The 20,626-nt window shown below is 56.0% G+C and overlaps 1 protein-coding gene across 1 annotated transcript in view; it reads left to right on the forward strand.

Moving 5' to 3' along the window:
• The window catches only part of ADARB2 (adenosine deaminase RNA specific B2 (inactive)), a 364,323-nt gene that overhangs the window by 258,245 nt on the left and 85,452 nt on the right, over positions 1-20,626 (forward strand). Inside the window, exons 2-3 of the mRNA XM_027089230.1 lie at positions 887-973; positions 9,227-10,104. Coding sequence (XP_026945031.1) covers positions 887-973; positions 9,227-10,104 — 965 coding nt within the window. The remainder of the gene's footprint in view (positions 1-886; positions 974-9,226; positions 10,105-20,626) is intronic.

Raw genomic sequence — 20,626 nt, forward strand, 5'->3', positions numbered from 1 at the left:
GGTTAGGGTTAGGGGTTAGGGTTAGGGGTTAGGGTTAGGGGTTAGGGGTTAGGGTTAGAGTTAGGGCTCTGATATAAGGAGCTTTCCTCTGGTCCCTTCAGTAGTCATTCTTTCATTTCTCCCAGTTGGGCTTCAACCCACCTGTCCTTCGTCTCTGTTCAGAGGGAAATAGCTGAGCCCTTTGGTCCCAAGCGCCACCCCCTCTCGGGTCCGAGTTCCCCTCTGCGCTATGCTCAGGAGGTCTGCAGCCGGGACCACCCCCGGGGCTGCAGGCAGGGGGTCCCTGGGCTCCTCTCCCACTTCAGTTACCGCCCCCACTTCAGGGGAACCTCTAGGGCCCCTGACCGTTCCCTCCTCCTGTTCAGTCTACTTTTGCTCAAACAAACAGTAACTATATTTTACAGGTTCCATAAGTCCTTTTTTTTTCATGCCCTCAAGCCCACAAACAGGTTCTCCACTACTGGGGAGAAATAGTCTTGGCTCTGTTTGCAGGACTCTCGTTTCATTGAGGCATTTCTTCACTGGCCTTAGCTCCACTCTGCGAAACGTCCTTGGTCTGCAGGCCCTGCCCACCCAGCTCCCTGCAGGCTCAGGCTAGGGGGCTGCCCTGCAGATGGTGACTTCGTTTTGAGGGACATGGAGATGCCAAAAATAAGAAAAGAAGAAAGATGGAAATCATAAAGTTTAAAATTGAATGGAGAGGGGAATTTGATAAAATGCTGTCAGAAATTCAATAAAAGACTGAACCAGAATGAAGTGGCTAAAACCAAAAATGACCTTTCAACCTCCCATGTCCAAACCCTCAGTAATAAGAACATACGAAAGCACTCAGTTTTTCTGGAACTCTATGTCAAAAGTGCATTTCCTGTCCTTCTTTTCTTTCCAGACAAAGTGAGCACGCTGTCCGCCTTTATCGCTTCCTTCAAGCACGTGAGCCCCGGGGCCGCACACACGGAGGATGAGGACAACCTCAGTAAGCAGAGCCCCTTCCCCGAGAGCCAGGGTCCCAGCCCCACGTGCAGAGGGGGGACCCCAAAGTCTAAGACCCTTGGGGTGGTGGGGGGCACCACCTGGGCTTCCCAGAGCAGGAGGACCTGCTCCCCCCCCCCCTGGAACCCCTCCCCCCCTGGAATCCCGTTCCCCACCCCCAGGATCCCATCCCCACTTGGATGGTAGGAAATATTAGCAGTGACTGTGTGATTGAGAACTCCAGGTTCTGGAGTTCTCAAGAAAAAAATCTAGTTCTCTGGGACCATCCCTTCTCTCTTTCCTTTATTTTTTCCCCTCCAAACCAAAAAGGGGAAAAAAAGAAAAGAAAAATGAACACAGCCTGTTTGAACAGTTTGTACAATTATTTAACAAGGAAAGAGCTGGACGGGTGCCTGCAGTCGAAACAATGTTTTGGCTCTTGAAACCGGAGAGACAACGAAGCCGTGTGGGGTGGGGACTGAAAAGCCGGTTGGGGATGGATCTGCTGGGAGTGTGGAGGAGACCCCAGAGCAGACAGAGCATGTGTGCCAGTGAGGGAAAGTCCAGGCGTGTCTGTCGGGTGGTGTCCCCCCTCTTGCTTGTAGAAGGAAAACATGGGGGATGAAACAGTCCAAATGACAGGAACACCTCTTACATTTCAGAATTACCTGACAGGTGGTTACCTTTGCAACTGGAGTCAGGCCTGTGCTTGTGGGGAGCGAGAGACTAGCTGCCGGTCACTGGTTTTTGGTGGGGCCAGTAAGCCACGGCAGGAGGGACTGGCCCTGGAACGTTGTCCACTCAGCCTCAGATTTTAAGAAACACAACAAGCTCTCATGAATATCCGCTTCCCACAAAACACAGTCACCAACAAGATGGGAAGCTGAGGCTGTTACCCTGACTGTTCCACAAAAGCAGAGTCACAAAACTGAGCAACCTCAGTGACCCTGTGGTTTGAGCCCTTGTTTCCTAGATGGAGGCGAGTGTGGAGGGTGTGGACAGGGTGCCTGTGGGTCAGAGCACGGCCTCCCCACTGCCCACAGGCCCAACCTCGCAGGTCCCATGAAGCTCCAACGGCTGGTTCTGTTCTCTCCTGGCCAAAATTGGAAAGTTTCTAGGACTCCGTTAACTTAGTTAACTTACCGGTAATTACTTCAGTAACGTGGAACACACATGCACACCTTGTCTTCCCACCCTTCTAATTACTGCGCTTCACGGATACCATGCTTCTTACACATTGAAGGTCTGGGGCCACCCCACATCAAGCAAGTCTATCGGCACATAGTTTTGTCAGAAGTAATGCCACTGCACACTTAATAGACTGCAGTCGAGTGTAAACATAACATTTATGCACTGGGAAACCGGAAATCCATGTCATTGGCTTTATTGCAGTGGCCTGGAACTGAACCCACCATATCTCTGAGGTGTGCCGCATGTACACACACACACACACACACACACACACACACACACACACACACACACACACACATTTACTTATACATATAAAAATACACACGTGCCCCCAAGCTGACCTGGACGTGTGGACAAAGCTATTTGATAAGCACGTGGAATAGATGCCTTGAGGAAGAAGATCTTACTCTGTTTCATCCCCTTTCCTGCTCGAGCTGCTGGGACCCTGGCTGAGTCTAGTCTCCCCGTAGGAGCCCTCTCTCCCCATCCAAGGGCAGGGGAGCCTGACGGCTGCAACACCGAGCTCCAGCTCCACAGCCTTGGGCAGTGAATCCATCCCTCAGGGCATCAGTGCCCGTGTGAGGGGCAGGGAGGGTGGCCTGGTGATAGAGTTGAGGATGGAATCAAGTAGGAGGAGGACGCACGAGGATGTTTTAGGCAAAGACCTGGAGAAACAGGAAACGTGGATCAGGTTGGCTGACGCTAGTAATTAAGGCACTTCCCCTAACTCAGCTCACAGCTGAGAGGTAGACACTTAGAGATGAGAATGAGTTTTAATTGTTTATTACATGTTAAAGTGCCTTTGAAATGCTTGGAAAACCTTATTTTCTATCAGCGGATTAGTCATCCCCCTTTGTAATATGTGCTGTTATTGAAGACCCTGTTTTCATACATTATTCAAAGGTAAACGTGCAAATTAATGCACTTGTCGTAATACCTCTCAGGAGCGTTGCCAGTGCAGTGCTATTAACGTGCGTCCAGATGCCGTGGACGTCGGGGAAGGGGTGTGGGTGTGGTGTGTGCGTGTGTGGTGTGTATACACATCAGGGAGGAAGGGAGGTGACAGAAGCCAGGGTGATTCCTCCTGGAAGTCTCCTGTTTTATCTTCAGACCCTGAGGGTGGGCGCCTGTGTTTGGTTGAAGTGGAGGCCCTGCCCCTCCCCGTGAGGCCTCACCTCTCAGGACCACCGGGTTCACCCCCTGCAGCCTCACGTCCTCGGTCCGCATTCATCTCTGCGTGGCGCTGGAGCCTGAGCCCCGGTGTGAAGGGTGGAGCTAGGTCGGGGTCGGGCCGTCAGAGGCTCAGCCTGCAAGAGGATGGTGCCTGTGAGTCCATGCGCGGACCAGCCATCCTCAGGGTGGGTTTCGGCTGAGTCTACGGGAAGATGCAGGTTTTTCATTCTTCTTGCCCAGGAGGGCAACTCTGAATGCGATCTTCCTTGAAGGCGGAAAAGGAGCCAGTCACTGCCCCAGCCCATAGCCCATCCCCTCCGTGCCCACCACTGACTCAAGGGCGTGATTGACTGGGTCACGTGAGGAGGGGCCGAGAAGCCCACTCCCTGTCAGGCCCACAGAACAGCACTGGGGCCTGGAGGGAGGGAGGGAGACCCGCCTGCCCCACTGGCCTGGTCCTTCCAGGACGCGTGGGGCCCACCTGGGAGAGAGGCGTCTCCTGTCTGCTGCCGAGCCTGACCCAGGAGCTGTCAGGGTCAGGTCTGCGCCCGACCACAAGGCCAGGACCAGGAGTCCCGAAGCCCGCGTGGCCGCAGCTCCCACAGCCATCCCCTGAGCACCACCTCGGACCCTCCTTCCTGCGCCAGTGGAGACTCCAGGCCCTGGGCTCGATCCTGCCGGCCAGGCCCATCCGATCTGGACGTGGCGGATCCGATGGCCGGTTCTCTGTATCTCCTACCTACAGACGTGGCACCGGGAAGTCTGGCAGCGTGATGACCAGACAGATGCTGGCCCTGAGGGGGCGTCGAGGAAGGAGACGCAGCTGGTGACACACAGGCACCTGCACTCACCCGGGGCCTGGCCACCTGGAGGCGACAGCCGAGGACTGGCCCCCGCGCGGCCCGTCCATGTCCAAGCAGTGGCAGCGGGAAGCCCACCTTGACTTGGAAGAATGTCCCTCACCTGGAAAGTGAAAGCCCAGCCACTGCGAGACCAAGATAAAAGTCTGCTCTTTCCCCACAAAATGCGCTTCTTGTACGCGTTGGACCTTTGACCGTAGCACTGCCTGTGCTGACGTTTTCTGTCGAGCAGGGTGGGTGCTCCCGGGATCAGGAGAGGGTCGGTGTGACAGAAGCAGAGGGAAATAATTCCGTTTCACCTTTTCCTCCCGTGCCTCTGACTCAGACGCTCCCCTCTGTGCCTGGTGGTCTTCACTTTGCTAGCGATGGTTCTATTACTGCCGCGGGTGGTGTTTAGCTCATGTCGTTTGAGGTTATTTGCCTCTTTTTTTCCTGATTTCCGCAACAGAAGGACACGTGTGACTGTCTGGAAATCTGAGGCTGCCCACACGGACCTTCGACACGTGTGGTCATGGATGTCTTGTCGGGTTCGGCGAGGGCAGGAGAGTTCCCAGGGTCACCACCCGCGGGGACACACGACACGTGGCCTCCGAGGCTGCCTTGAGGGAAGGCACTTGGCGTCCAAGTCAGACGTTTTCTGGGGGGACTGTGGTGTGAGCCCCAGGTGGGGCACAGTGGGCCCCAGACCCCTCACACCTCCTGCTCCCCCCCTGCAGGGCTGAGGGCCCTGCCCTGTGCTTGTACAGAGAGACAGATGGACAGAGACAGACAGAAATAGAGGGGCCGGGGTGCGGCAGAGGGGGGCAGGTGAGCCATTAAGGGGACTTCAACCCACTGCTGACTTTTAATATGTGCTTCCCCAGGCCGACACTTCACACACGATGGGGGGTAGGTTTCCTGCAGAGCTACTCCCGGCTCTGACGTGTATGAGTCTCTGAGCTACGACTGGCGAAAATAACAGTTATTTGGGGACTGAATTCCAGAGTGGGATTAAAGGACCCACTAATTCTTATACCCTCGTATGAACTGTCCACTGGAACTGCCTCCAGTGTACAACACACACATTCTCAGAATCAGATTGCTTTTATCACACAGTAAACATTCTCTGACCAACTCCTGCACCCAGAACCCTGGGAGCACCCCAGCAGCTGGGCCGCCACTCTTCCCTAGGACTTAAAAAGGCGACGGCAGCTGTTCCCTCTTCAGTGGTCACGATCAGTCACTGTAACGCAAAGCACTCGATCTGGAGCCTGCAACGTTCACAGATGGCACTGAAAGTTTTTGTTCATTGTCTCCACTCATCCTGGAAAAGTCCCGTGTGGCCGGTTGTTCGTGCACCGCTCAGCCGCCAGCACCCGGAGTCCTGCCCACACTTTTCCCTCCCGCCTCTAGGGATGGACCACCTGGTGCAAACGCCTTCTGGAGTCGGCGGGGCCTCCGCAGGTGACAGGACAAAACCCACCCCTGGAGAGCTGGGGAAAAGCGTCCCCTGCAAGAACGGGCTCCCGACGATGTGGGATCAGCGTGACCTTTGCCCACGTGTGCATGAGAAGGGCCATCTGTCGTGCTGGCTGCCGTGGGAGGCTAGGTGTCCACTTCCCTTTTGCATGTCCTGTGCAGACACCAGATCGGCCCAGGGTGCCCCCGGCGTGCCCAGATAAAGGGTTAAGGTCGGCCACCTGCCCCAGGGGGGCCCAGGGAGCAGCCAGGCCAGGAGGGCAGGCGGAGACTAGGCCCTGCCCTGTCCCCACCTCAGGGAGAGCCCGGCATTCGGCCACGGGCTGAGGAGCAGAGCCCTGGGCTGGGGAGATGCGTGGGTCCTGCAATGCCCAGACCTGAGCAAGCAGGTGGGGGGCAGCTTCCCCAGTCTTCCGGGAGCGAAACTTCTCAGCCTCTAGACTGTCCACCTCTGGGTTATTCTCTCTGACGCCGGGTGTGTGAAACCTATCAACTCAATAGAGGAGAAAATGAGAATCATTTCCTGGGTTGGGGAGGGGGCTGCCGAAGAAGGAAATGTGAACTTGTGGGATCAGAGCTACAGTTCTGTAAGAGGATCGCATGGACCTGGCAGGGACCTGGCGAAGGGGCTGGCAAATCTCAGCCGCACCAGACCAGCAAGGCAGGGTCCCCCCGTCGCCACCCCTCCTCGGCCCGAGACTGCCTCACGAGAGCCCGTGTGTCTCCACCCCTTCTTTCTGGGGGTCCTGGAAGCCCAACTCATGAAATAAGCAGGGAAGTTGGGCCTTGACAAGATGCAGCTTAGAAGTGTCTGCCTCCCTTTTTCCCGCTCTTTTCAAAAGTGCAGTTGACTCTCCTCAGTGTCAGGGGTTTTGCTAAGTCCTTTACGGGTGTCCTCTAGCTCAACCTCATAATAAGCCCTAAGGCACGTGCTACCAAAACCCACATTTATCCTCTTAAGAAAATGGAGTTCAGGCAGGTGGAGGGACTGCCCAAGGTCATACACACCAAGGTGGGGGGAGACTGTGACCTCTCACCTGCTTGACCCCAGAGCCGTGGAGTGACCACCGCCCACCCTGCAGCTTCCCTGACCTCATGCAAACTCAGGAGGCCAGTTAAACAGAGCATCTGGGCCATGTTGGGGGAGCAGAACCCCTAATCTGCTCGTTTGCAAAAACCAGCATGTGATATCACCCCCAGAGAGCATATCAGGATGGAGCCCAGAAGTCTGCACTCCCATCAACTTTCATTAATTACTGATCATCGAGGAAGGGGTCTTCACCCGCGCTCGGATCTCCGTGGCTCACTTTAAGGATAGCAGTCCTAGGATGTCGAAGAGAAGAGTGCGGAAGCAGTTTCAGTGCAAGTGGAGGGAAACCTGGGTCTGCCGGGCTGTTCCTCCTAGATAAACCTTCTCCTCAGAAGGCTCAGAGGGCATCTGACATGCCAGCCACTTTAGTCACACTCACAGCCACGCTCAAGCCCCACGTCGTGGGAAATCAGTGAGAAATTAGAGAGCTCCCGGTGAGTTTCTGGGCAATCTGCTGTGGGCTTCTTGGATTGGGTTATTTTTTTTTCCATCTTTACCTTTGGTTTGGGAAACTGCATGGTTATTCCCATCTACCACTCCTTGGCCCGAAATACCCCAAATGGCAGAACTCCTTGCTGTGTGTGCACCCAGTGTGCACAATGCCCAAAAAAAGAGGCTGAGACTCAGTGTTGATGCTTGGAAGGTAATTATTTCTACTGAAATAGACTGTAAACAAATGTTGCCCACCTCTAACTTATAAAACGCTCAGGTTCACCCCTTTGAACAAAACGACGTCTGCAAACCAACTGTTGTACAGAAGCAAACTGCTGGAGGAATGCCGATAGCCCACCTCGCAACTCAGAGCAGCTGAGATTGCAGCAAACGGAGCTCTGAAGTCGGAGCCTGACGCCTTCTGTGGGGCACACCTGCTGGGGACGACGTGGTTGAGGAGGGCTGGCCCCGAGCTGGAGCCAGGACGCCTCTCTAGGGCACCGGTCTTCAGCCTGCGCTGCGTGCCTGTGAGATGGTCCTTCTCTCGTGGTGACCACCCAGCAGCTGCACCGTCGGGACCAGGTCACTGACCCAGCGCGTCTTCCTGCTCCAGCTCTCGGGCTGGGGTGAGGGAGACACGCCCAAAGTCTGCCTACGCGCTGTGGGCTGGCAGTAAAACCCCCTCGGGTTTCCACTTGCTGAATGAGTTCCTACGGAGAAATCTGCGGGCATCAGGGTCCTGCGTGGCCCCAAGCCTGGCCGCTTCCTCCTGCGTCCGTCCCCGCTGTCAGCAGAGTTCCCCTCGGCATCCTCCTCTCCCCAGCTCCTAGTCTGTGAAACGGACAAGAAAGTGACCGAGTTGCCGTCAAATCGCCTTCCCAGCCACAGCAGACGTGCCTGGATGCAGTCACACCTCCCCCATTAACCGACGGTGTGTCCCTGGACAGCTGTTTCACTGTGTGGGGCCTCAGTTTCCTCTCCTAGAAAACAGGGCCATAACCCACCCCGGAGTGCATTTTAGGAGTGAGGGGCCAGAGTGAAGGTGTGAGTGAGGTCAGGGAAGGGTAACCCACCGCCCAGCCCTGTCATCCTCAGAGCCTCTCAGGAAACCCAAGGGTCGGGCGTTCCAGAAGCACGTCGACCAGGGCAGCGGGACGCACGTCTGTGGCCATGTGGGGACCCATGGCTGAGGTTCCCCAAATGGAACAGCTGTGTCGGAGGAGGGTGGTCCAAGAGGGCCAGGCCAGAAAACTAAATTGTCATTACCCGCCTTCCTCACATACAGTTAGCAAATGATGACTTTGCTAAATTTGCTTCATACCTTTTTGTGCAAAAGACAGAAAACCTCACAGATACAAACGAAGCCACCCTCTGAGCCTGTGTTCCTCCCTGTGTCCCAAGGGAGTTGGGACGTGTCTGAGCTTTACCACCTGTGTGGAGGCACGAATGCTGTGTAACCTCTGTGTTCTTATAACTTATTAACCATAGCCTCTGTGTATGATTTTGCAAGTTGCTTTTATCATCTAACATTATATTTTAGAGCTTCATCTACGTAGAGGCATCTAGATCTAGTTCACTAAGCCTAAGTGTCACCCAGTGTCCAGGGTGTGAGCACACGACTCCCTCGCGTTCCACCCCGAGCGCAAGGCCTCCCTGACCTCCGCGTCGCCCAAACCCGATGGAGAGAGAGGCCACGTGTTCCCTTGATTTAGGGGGTCTGGGGGCCTGTGCAGGGACCCGGCGGCACTCAGAGAGCAGCTGGGAATGGCCCTGAGTGGGAACACACTCCCCGCCTGCATCCACCCTACTCGGTCCACTCCAGGCACCTCACGGGGCGGGGTCCCCTTCTCTGGGCCCTAACCCCCACCTGCAGGGGTTGGTCAGTTCTGCGGGCCTGTTATCCAAGGTGCTGCCCATGTGGTCTCCCCATGGCCTCCAGAGGGTGCCAGGCCGGCTGGTGTCCGGAGGCCGAGTGTTGCAGGGGGTCACCTGCAACGACGCCCTCGGTCGGGCCACAGCCACGGGTCACGCTGTCTGTTCTCACCTCCAGGTACCAGCAGCGCCGACGTGAAGGAAAACCGCAACGTGAGCAACCTGGAGGCCAGGCTGCCACCCTCCGGGGACAGGGCCCGAGGGGGCGCACCCGGCCTGAAGAGGAAGCGGCCACTGGAGGAGGGCAACGGCGGCCACCTGTGCCAGCTGCGGCTCCTCTGGAGGAGGCTCTCGTGGTCCGTGGCACCCAAGAACGCGCTGGTGCAGCTGCACGAGCTGCGGCCGGGCCTGCAGTTCCGCACGGTGTCGCAGACCGGCCCGGTGCACGCGCCCGTCTTCGCCGTGGCCGTGGATGTGAACGGGCTCACCTTCGAGGGCACCGGGCCCACCAAGAAGAAGGCCAAGATGCGGGCGGCCGAGCTGGCCCTCCGGTCCTTCGTGCAGCTCCCCAACGCCTGCCAGGCCCACCCGGCCCCAGGCGGCACAGCCCCGGACTTCACCTCCGACCAGGCCGACTTCCCCGACTCCCTGTTCCAGCGGTTCGAGCCCACGGCCCCCAGCGAGGGCTTCCCGGGCCGCCGCCCTGCTGCCCCCGACCGCCTGTCCACGGCCTGCCGGCGGGGCCGGCTACTGGGCCGTCCGCTGGACCTGGACCTGGACCTGGGGGGCCCCGCGGCTCCAGGCGCGAGGAACCCAGTGGTGCTGCTGAACGAGCTGCGCTCGGGCCTGCGCTACGTGTGCCTCTCGGAGCCCGAGAAGAGGCGCGCCCAGAGCTTCGTCATGGCCGTGAGCGTGGACGGGAGGACGTTCGAAGGCTCGGGACGCAGCAAGAAGCTGGCCAAGGGCCAGGCGGCCCAGGCTGCCCTGCAGGCCCTCTTCGACATCCGGCTGCCCGGCCACGTCCCCAGCAGGAGTAAAAGTCACCTCCTGCCTCAGGTGAGAGCTCTCCGGTAGCTGCCAGCGGGCGGCGTCCTCGGGGTGCGGGGACGGGGCAGCAGGAGGACCCCCTGCTCTCTCCCAGACAAGCCAGGTGCTGCCTCTCCCGCTGCGGCGTTGGAGCCGTGTGCCAACTCTGGGGAGAGAGCCTGGAAGCGTGTGAATGGAAAAATTGTTGGTCCCGACTTAGCAGAGGGAAGGGAGAGCTGGGCAGCCGGTCACCTTGGTGATGGTGACACTGGCTGTGCAGGGGGCAGTGGGGGCAGCAGGGGTTTGGGGCGGCAGGGTTCCTGACCCCAGAGAGGACTGAGGGGCAGGAAGGCCCCTCAGTGACTATCTGCGGCTGGGCCGAGGGAGCCTGCGGTGGGAACGCGAGTTCGGTGCTGGTTTGGGCTGAGTTTCTGGCTCCGGAGGCTGGAGGACGCTGCCTGAGCCGCGGGCCAGGCGGAGGGAGGAGCTCCGGGCTGGGCCTTGCCTCATGCCGCCTCCAGGCCTCGTCACACCAGAGGACACGCGTGCTTCTCACAGAGTTCACCTCCCTCACTCAGGAAGTATTTCGTGCACCGTCCTTGTGTCGGGAAGTGTTCTTGTACCACTTTGCAAGCTCTTCCTTCCTATTCTTGTAACTGCTTATTTATGCAAATTATCTTTTTTCTTACCATTTTGAGAACTATTTGTGGGCATCTCTAATGTATTAGCTACAGGAAGTTATTCTCTTTCACTTTTGGCATCAGTGAAGGAGAGAAAGGTTTTACAGTTAAAGGCCTTTAGCCCAGCTCAGGATCCACAGTCAGAACTCAGCACTTGTAAGTCACTGCTCAGATCAGGGCACCTTTACCTCACGGCACCTCGGGCAGAATCCACTATTTGCCTCAGGAGGTCACGTGTCCACTAGAGGAAGCAGGGCACCACCCAGATTCAGGCAACTGGAGGGGTTCTGGACAGTGAACCAAACAAATGCACTAGGACAGAACCCTATGTTGAATCACGACCAGGAGCAAGCATCCACCCGTCCATCCATCCATCCATCCTTCCATCCATCCATCTGTCCATCCATCTGTCCATCCATCCATCCGTCCACCCCTCCATCCACCCGTCCGTCCATCCACCCATCCGTCCATCCATCCATCCACCCGTCCATCCATCCACCCATCCGTCCACCCATCCGTCCATCCATCTTTCCATCCATCCATCCATCCACCCATCCGTCCATCCATCCATCCATATTTCCATCCATCCATCCATCCATCCATCCATCCATCCACCCATCCGTCCATCCATCCATCCATCTTTCCATCCATCCATCCATCCATCCATCCATCCACCCATCCATCCATCCATCCATCCATCCATCCGTCCATCCATCCGTCCATCCATCCATCCACCCATCCGTCCATCCAACAAACATTTATTTGACTCTGGCAGGTGCAGAGCACAAACAGGCAGAGCAGACGTTGGTCTGGTCCCCACAGCTTGGCCGTGTGAAGGTTTCATTGAACAGGGAACCCCATGAGGGGGGCAGCTGTTTCTCCTGTTACCTCTGCCCCCAAATCATTCATTTATTTTCAAATATTTACTGCACCATCCAGGAGCGGGTTGGAGGGGGGTAGCCCATAACCTCCATGCGTCTTGCCTTTCGACCCACCCTCAGATAATACACAATCCAGGTAAAAGCGGGCGTGTGGCGTTGACATGAGTCCCTGCCAGAAACACTGCAGCCCTGCTGTCCCTTCCTTACTCCTCCTCTTTTCTTCTCCTCCTCCTTCCTGCCTGGTGTCTCCACCCACCAACCACCATCTGTAGCTCAAACCCACCAACAGCTCCCAAGGAAGCCCCTTTGCCCCCCGCGGCCTGGATGACCCCAGGCTGCCCTTGGCCCGTGTCCTCCCGCCACCGTCCCTGGAAGGCCCCCCTCCCCACGGGCTGTGGGCACCCCCTCCTCCTCTGCCCGATGCTGTTTAGCAAGAAGTGTCCTTCCTCCAGCTCCCACTGCCCCCCCCCACCCCAACCCCCATGAGTTGAATGATGTCAGTGAGTTCCGGCCGTGATGCCTTTTCCTTTCATGTTGTCAACCCTGAGCTCTCACGATGCAGGAACCAGGCGGCACCACTACTTTGTAACAGTCATTTGACCCCAGAATGCAGCACATCAGTTAAAGCCACAGCCACTGAATTATTTTTCCCTGACAGTCCGCTAACACCCAGACTGGATGATGGAGAGAGCGGAGCAGCGGGAAGGCCGCAGCCCGTCCATCACACCCGCCCCGTCCTGGAGGCTCATTACCTGCTCCCCTCGCCCCTGCAGCGGGGCGGTGGGGCGCACACGCCGGGCGCTCAGGACCAGGCGCCCTCTGCGGCTTTATTAAATTTGAATCCCACCTTGGACGTGGTCTGGGTTCAGGGACTGAGCTTCAAAAGAAAGATTCCAGGCGTCCCTGTAAATGCTGCTCTGCTTTCCTCCTCTGCCCCGCGCCATCCGCACCGCATGCTTCCTGCTCACGCAGGTCCTGGTGGCCAGAGGCACGACCTTTGTTACCTGTCTAACTGCGCCATCAGCGCCTGTGCCAGGAGACAAGCCAGGCCCCCCAGCCCTGGCAGGGCCCCCAGAACCGCCGTCCACACCCCCAGGAAGGGCAGCTCCCACCACTGAGCTGTGAGGGACCCTGCCCAAGTCCGGGTGGGGTGGGGGGAGAGGCGGGGGGTGGCAGCAGCGGTCACCGCTGGAGCGACACAGCTTCTGGACCTCGGGTCTCAAGCTCAGTATTTAATGCTCTCTGCCCGAAGTCTGGGTTCTGCCCCACAGGGCGGGCTTGGTGTGCAGGACACACCAGGGGTCTGCTTCTAAGGCTCGCTCGCCAGCTTCTGCCGCTGCAGAAGCAAATGAAGAGCTGGCGCCTCTGCTCAGGGCTTTGAACCAAAGGCTCAGTCTCCTCTGAGTGAGGTGTCAGAACCGTCCCTGGGGGAGCTCCCCTGTTTAAGTGACGAAAAATGAACAAAAAACTTCTAAGGTGTCGGTCGTGTGGGGAGCGTGTGTAAAACACCACTCTGGGCCCGGCTGCCGGAAATCCAGGACCAGGCCCCTGCCGTGCTGATCCCCACGCAGGTGGGTCAGGACCTGCTCTGTCGGGGGCCCTGGGCTGTTCGGCCTCAGCCGCAGAGCAGGTCACGGCAGGGCCAGCTTGGTGGGTCGGACGCTCACCCCGTTGTGAGGACAGCTCTGAACAACATAGCCCCCCAGACGTCCCTCGGGTCAGACCCCCAAGGACCACCACCCTCGGCGCCCGGACATCACCTTCTGTGGACAAGTGAGGTGTCTGCTCGGCCAGGCTGAGGTAAAGTTTCAGCCTCCATTCTAAAACAGTTCTGAAGAATAACATTCTCGATAAAGATTAAAATCACAGGCTTCGATTTCTGCGGTATCAGATTTCCACCATTTCCTCAACCTGGGGGTTTTCTCAGAACCAGGCTGATTCGTTCCTTCAATTTCATGAGCTCTGACTTCAGGTCTCTTTGCCAGAGTGATGAGAACACGACTTTATTAAATTCTCCAACGGCGCAGGCCCAAGCGAATGGGCGCTCTGCAAACACCAGCTGACACGGTGAAAGAAGAGCCCAGGGGTTGGTGGGAGAGCCAGCCCTCAGATTTCCTTTAGGTTCACGGGAAACTTGGAAGCAATAACGAGACCGTGTCAGAATATAAATGCTCATTACCTGGAACAACCTTGTTATAAAAAAAAACAAAAGTAAAGTCACAAAATCTAGATCTCTGTGGTCTTCACTTCCCACCCCTAGAAAAGAGTTAATAACAGCGTTAAATTCAACCAGAAAGGCTGATCTCTCAGCATTTTGGCTCCGTGGAAACAGAAGAGCTCCCACGTGATGAGAGAAGAAAGAAAGTGACTAAAAATTTCGGTGATGCAGGAAGGGGGAGAGGTGGTGACAGGTCGCCCCTCGTTTGAAAACTACCAGGTTTATTATCTTGTTCCTGAGTCTCTCTTCACCCGCAGTGATTCCCTTTGTTTGTTTGGTTTTGTTTTTTTAATTTCCATGTCAGGCTGCAGTGGAACTAACAGTGTCTCAAAGATTTTGTCAAAACAACTGAAGCACTTTCTCCCTGAGAGTAAGAGGGGGATGCCTTTAAAACTAACCATGCAGCCTGCTTGCTTCTCAAGCCCTTTGCAGGTCCTTCTAGGGAGCGGACGCCCCAGGCCTGTCCTGGCCATTTGTCAGGCGCTCGGCACACTTGACCCGCACCTACTCTGTTCCCTGGTGGTACAGCTCCCACTGCTGGGAGGGGGGAACCATGGGGACATATAACATAATGGAAATGAACAGTGCTTTCAGAGTTCAGCATTTTATAGCAAACTTGGATCAGAGCTCCCGTACGCAGTCCATTTCATGGAATCTTCCCCCAGAATTAGCTTCAGAATTAGACCAGGGGCCTGACTGTCACCTCATACTCAACAGCTGCACTTTGGGACACAAACAGACCTGCTGTCCTTCTCCCAAAAGCCAGCGTGACCCCCGCCGCCCCGGAAACTTCACAGGTGGTTTTTGTAATTTCACAGTCCTGCCAGTCTGTCTCCTTCAACAGAGGCAGCACCTTAACTGCTGTAACACAGAACTGTTAATATTGATGCCACAAATTGGCGTTGGAGCTGTCCCCAGATTTTAAATGGACGTGGATTACAAACAGTGTGGAAATCACACCTACTTGGCTTTGAGACGGTTTAACACTGTCCGAGATGTTCTACCCAAGGATACCCTGAAATTGCAGCAGACTCCTGCAGGGTCCCCCTCATGAGCCCGGGGGCCTCACTCTCCCAGACGCTTGGGTCGGCTCTGCCCCGGCCGCATGTCCAGCCCCGGCAATTCCAGAATGACCTCCGAAGGACAGCTGCAGCTTTACAGGTCCTACAAGCAGAAGGGGAGAGTCCTGGGTCCTAATTATTTTCCTGAAAAGGGCTGATTTCTTCCTGCCTCAGCAAGGCGTTCCTCGTGGCCACACTTTCTCGGATGTTCACCTTGTTTCCCTGGGGGGTTGGGATTAGGACGGGACCCCACCACATCCTGAGACCCACCAGCACAGCAGGCCCCGACTTAGAGCGACTCCGGCCACAAAGACCCCAAGCTGAGGAGCTGGGCTCCTGTGCGTCTCTAGACAGAGCAACACACCTGGTCTCTGGGGACCTCCCCTGAGCCCTGCAGGCTTTGGCAGAAGGTGCCGGGGGCCTGGGGGTGGGGTGGTGTACAGAACCCACCTACCTTCCCTGTCCTCCCCCTTTTCCACCTGGATGTGCACCCTCACCACCACGTTGCCCCAAAAGCCCGGGCGTCAGGGAATCGAATGTGTCTCTTCCCTTGGAAATCACTGGACAGGTGATCTGAACACCAGGCTAATTTTGGTGACTCTGGTTATAAAGAACAGGTGGAAATCCATGCAGGCAGCGTGGAGAGGTTGTGGTTGGTGAGAGCCAGGGTGGAGGGTGGCCACTTGCCTGTGAGGATTTCTGCTGAATTTGTGGGGAAACACAGAAACTGTAATATTCACGTTTTACTTTCAATGTGCACGAAGTTGAAATGTAGCAATTCAGGATTTTTATAAAAGTATATCTCTGTCTTAGTCCAGTCAGGCTGTTGTAACAGAATCCCACAGACTGGGTGGTTAATAAACATCAGACATTGATTCCTCATGGTTCTGGAGGCTGGACATCCAAGATCAAAGTGACCACAGATTCTGTGTCTGGTGAGAGCCTGCTTCCTGGTTCACAGACACGTCTTCTCGCTGTGTCCTCACCTGGAGGAAGGGGCGGGGGCTCTCTGGAGTCTCCATCATAAGGTCACTAATCCCATATAGGGGCCCTCCTGGCTCAGATAAGTACCTGGGGCAGACGCTGGCAGGGCCTGTGTAAGCTGACCCGGCCTGGACCCCAGTGCCCAGGGTGCAGTAGGTCCAGGGGAAGTTGTTACTTCCCACCAGCAGGCCCTGGGGTGTCCCACCCCTGCAGCAAGGCTCGGGACTCCAGCTCCAGGTCTAACTCTCTCATGCCGGGGTGCCCAGGTGCCCAGGGTCCCGGCAGCCTGTCCGCCTCCCTGTAACTCTTCTGCTCGGCCGTGGCCACTCTGCCCCCTGCCCAAGGCGAGCCCCTGATTATCCAGGCAGCCTTCTTCCTTTCAGCACCTCAGCTCCGTCTGTGTTCTGTGGCCACACACACCCTCTTGTGGTCCACGAGGAGGGAAAAGCAGCCTTTTACAGAAGGAAGACACCCACCCGCCCGTCCAGCCAGCCCTGACCTTCCGCACGTCGTCTCCTCGGTAGAGGCACTGACGGCCAAATGGGAGAGATGGGTCTCCTCACGGCTGCCACACACGGAGGAGTCTCCAAAAATCCCTCTGCAGCGAGGGTGTGGAAGGCTCTGTAGATGCTAGCAATACACTTACGCATTGACACAATGTCCACACAATATAATTTATACCATACAATGTGTATAATGTGTGTACAATGTATACACAATACAATTTATATGATACAGTTTATACAATGTACACACAATGTCTACACAATATAATATATAGGAGGTAATTTATACAATATACACACAATGCACAATATAATTTATATGATGAAATTTATAAAATGTACACACAATGTCTACATAATATAATTTATGTAATACAATTTGTACAATGTGTACACAATGTATACACAACTTACACAATTTTTACAATGTACACTCAATGTCTACACAATATAATTTATACGTTACAATTTACACAGTGTGCACACAATGTCTACACAGTATAATTTATATGATACAATTTGTACAATGTACACTCAACGTATACAACTCACACTTATAAACGTGCACTTAAACAGGATGGATATAATGTACCATATACATTTATACAATAGCCCCCACCATCTGAATTCCTACTAAAAGAAGTTTGGTACAATTTAAGTCAGAAGAGTTAAATACGTATTTAAGCCTGTATGTTCCCGATACTGTGTTTGGCGTCTTGGTTAACATGACTGTTGATCGATCAAGCAGAGGCCGTAAGCCAAGCTTCCCCAGTTACCTCATTATTCTACAGCCACGACTAACGCTGGTGATGCCGGCGATGATCCATGGGGACACTAGGAGCTGGTATTTATCAGACGTTTACTGTGTCATGTGTTGTTTTACACGCTCTACGTATAATAGCACATCCGGGCCTCACAGAAACCTGGCAGGCGGCACCACTCACATTCCCTGTACAGACAAGGATGCCGAGGGGCAGGAAAGCTCAGCCCTTCGGAGCCAGGAAGACGGTCCCAAGGGGGGCAGAGACCCTCCCTCAGACCCCAGGCTGCCCTCCCCCTAGGCCCTGGCACTTTTACAGGTTGGTCGAGGAAACGGGGCAGCGCGTGGCCCCCGGTGATGGGAGCGACACAGGGGACACCGTGTGGGCAGGAAGCAGGAGGGAGCAGGCGACCTGGAGGGCTGGCAGAGGACAGGGGGCTCCTGGGGCAAGGGCCACCCGCACCGAGGTGGCAGGGCGGCGGGGAGCTCGCCGGCTCCCTCTCGGGAAGACCACCTTTGTCAGTGCAGAGGCTGCCCTTGGCCATGTAGACAACAGGATTTGTCAGGATGGCCAGGTCCCCTCTTCCCTGGGGACACATTGTTACAGTGAAAAGGAGAGACAGCAGAAAAGAGATGACAACTTGGAGAAAGAGGCAGAGGAGGTGAAGAGGAACGTCCCGAGGGGAAATCACCTCCAGTCCAAGGAGCCGTGGGGTGTGGGGGGAGACCCAGGAAGAAGGAGGGCGGGTTCCCCGTGGCCGCTTGCCTCTGCGCCTGCCCGAGGGACGGACATGCCAGGGGTGGGGGGTGGGAGGGAGCCCCGCAGACCCCATCTCCACACAGATCCAGCTCCGTCGCCCAGCTGTGCCAGGCGGCTGTGCTGTGCTCGCCCTGTAGGGCCTCTGGGGCCGGTCTCACTGGTCCCCAGGACTCACACGGGGTGGCTGTTTGTTCTGAGGGCCCTCAGATCGCAGGATGTCGAGGCTCCCTGGGTGCCGAGCGTAGACCCACCACGCGGCTACTCTGACGAGGTTGACACTGGCCTGGAGCGCAAAGTGGGTCTGAAAGTTGCCCTTCAGGACCTGCATCCCCGTGGTTGCCGCCTCATAGCTGTAACACCCGCTTCTTCCCAGGTAGGCTTAGGTTGTGCAGCACAGTGATTCAGTTATACACACACATATATGCATATACTTTGTTTTCAGATGATTTCCCATCGTAGGTTATTACAAGATATTGAATATCGGTCCCTGTGCTGTGCTGTAGGACCCTGTTACACTCGGCTGTGTTTTTAAGGCAAATGCAGCGGCTTCCCCAGTTCTCTCTGGGCTGCGTTGGGACCTGTGTTCGAAACATCACCATCCTTCATGACACAGGAGGCAGAGAGATCCTCTCCGTTTGGAGAGAGATGCACTCACGTCCCCAGACCTCATCGCCTCCCCCCTCCGTCTCATCACCCCTCATCCCCGCACGTTTGAACCCAAATGGTGCAAGAAAAGAGAAACAATCATTTGTAGCAATAGCTGAACAATTAAACATTTTTAAAATGTGTTTTCTACATTAATGCCTTCTGGGGAATTATGAGTTCACTCAAGTCCTCAAAATTATAAGCCTACAGGACAAAAGTTACAAACACCAAGCAGGAGAAACTTCTCTTTAATACAGGGCTGTCTCCCCAAGGTCGTGATTACAGCAAATCAGTGATAAAAGTCATCTTCTGCCAGCGGCGTCAGTCTCTCCGCATCTTAACCATGTTTCATTTGTGACCATTTCAGGAAAAGGACTCTGGGTCGCCTGGTCTTGGGTAGAGGTTTTATTCAGTTACCTAAATGGAGAAATCAGAGAGAACATGCCTCCGTAAAGCGCACGAGTTGGCCTGCAGCATCCGTGGAATGTCATTTTGGGTTCACAACAGGGTCGTGAAGTGAACAGGCAGGCGGAGGCAGAGGCGCTCGGCAGCGTGGCCTTCCTGCCAGCACAGAGTTCGCCCCAGGCGTCTAGACAGGAAGACGACAGGAAAGCAAGCCCGCCCGGATCTCAGCAAAGGCCCTTTCTTCCTGCCCGCTCTCGGTCAGGTGTCCAATGGCCTAGCCACTCCAGGCCGTGGGATCCAGGTCCCAGAGCCAGGAACAGCCCCGGGGCCAGGAAGCAGGTGCCCGTGGAGGACTCGCGACAGCAGCAGCTGGGCTGTGAGGACGGTGTGATGGGGCTGTAAGCAGAGCCAGTCGGGGTGGATGGGTTCTGATGGAACTCGGGGCAGGGGGGTGGAGCCTCTGCAGTGGGGTGAAACGTCAGGAGGACAGCAGGGGGCAGCTGTGTCGCAGCCCAGGAGCCTGAGTTTGCCGTGTTTGCGGCTGGAAGGGAGCCAACAGCGGGCCTGGGTGGTTCCTGAAATACAAGCTGTTTGTAGGCTGCCCCCAGCCTCCCCACCTGCAGGGCCCATGCCAAAGCATGATGTGTGTGGGGAGTGGCCAGAAATCACGAGTTTGGCTTTAGGCAAAATTTGAGATACGCGTGGGACAAGCACCTGGGGCTTCCCGCTGCCACCGGAGCCAGGTCGGGATCCGCGGCCTTGAATTTAAGTTCAGCTCCCACCTTTCCAGCTGGGTGCCCTCGGGCAGCTCACTCAAGCCTCTGGTTTCCGGTCTGCAACGTAGGTGGCTTCCCCAGTGGAAGGAGCTGCCTTGAGCTCACCCCGGCGTTGAGGGCATGAAATTGTGAGACTCAGGTGACCTGGCATCCGTGAAAGTTCAGTTCATCTTGCTATGACCTTGGGTCTGGGGTGAAGAGGGGCCTCCCCCCAGCTGTGGTCAACGTCCACCTGCATCTTCCCAGGCACGGCGGGGAGCGGACAAGCTGTGCACCTTCTCGGTGCCACAGAACCCGCCGTCTGTTTGCTCTCTTACCCTGGAAAGGATGAGGGGGAAGCTGGGAACATAGGGGCTGGGTGGAGAGGGCGACAGGCGGCCCTCTGTCTGGGTCCCGACGTGTCACTCTCCAGCATGACCGAGGGCCAGTGTCCGAGCCCCCGTTTCCTCTCGGGAAGCAGGGCTGGTGGCCTTGACCGCACGGGTGATTTGGAGGTGCACAGAACACACTCGGAGTCTCCTGACCTCCATTCTCTGCCATGTCCCTGGGAAGAAGGCTCGTGAAAGTCCTGAAGACCCGTCCACTGGCCTTTCTCCTCTGGAGGCGGAGGTGCACAGAACACCCCACTGCGGCCTCCCTCCGACACTGGCTGACCAAGTCCAGAGGCGTTCATCTGACCCCCACGGTCACCCTGGACCCAAGGGTCACTTATGATCGAGGGTGAATCTACTCAATGTTGTTCTTTTGGTTTGGCCAGTAAATCAGATGATTGCAGAATTTTAGAAGTGCTAACCCAGCCCTTATTTTATAGAAATGGTCAACAAACACTTGGAAGCTCGAGTCCTGCCTGAGGAGGCTGGGTTGACGGGAGGAAGG

Source organism: Aethalodelphis obliquidens, unplaced genomic scaffold (assembly GCF_003676395.1).
Source record: "Aethalodelphis obliquidens isolate GAN/ISIS:26980383/991018 unplaced genomic scaffold, ASM367639v1 scaffold65, whole genome shotgun sequence".
Classification (NCBI taxonomy): domain Eukaryota; kingdom Metazoa; phylum Chordata; class Mammalia; order Artiodactyla; family Delphinidae; genus Aethalodelphis; species Aethalodelphis obliquidens.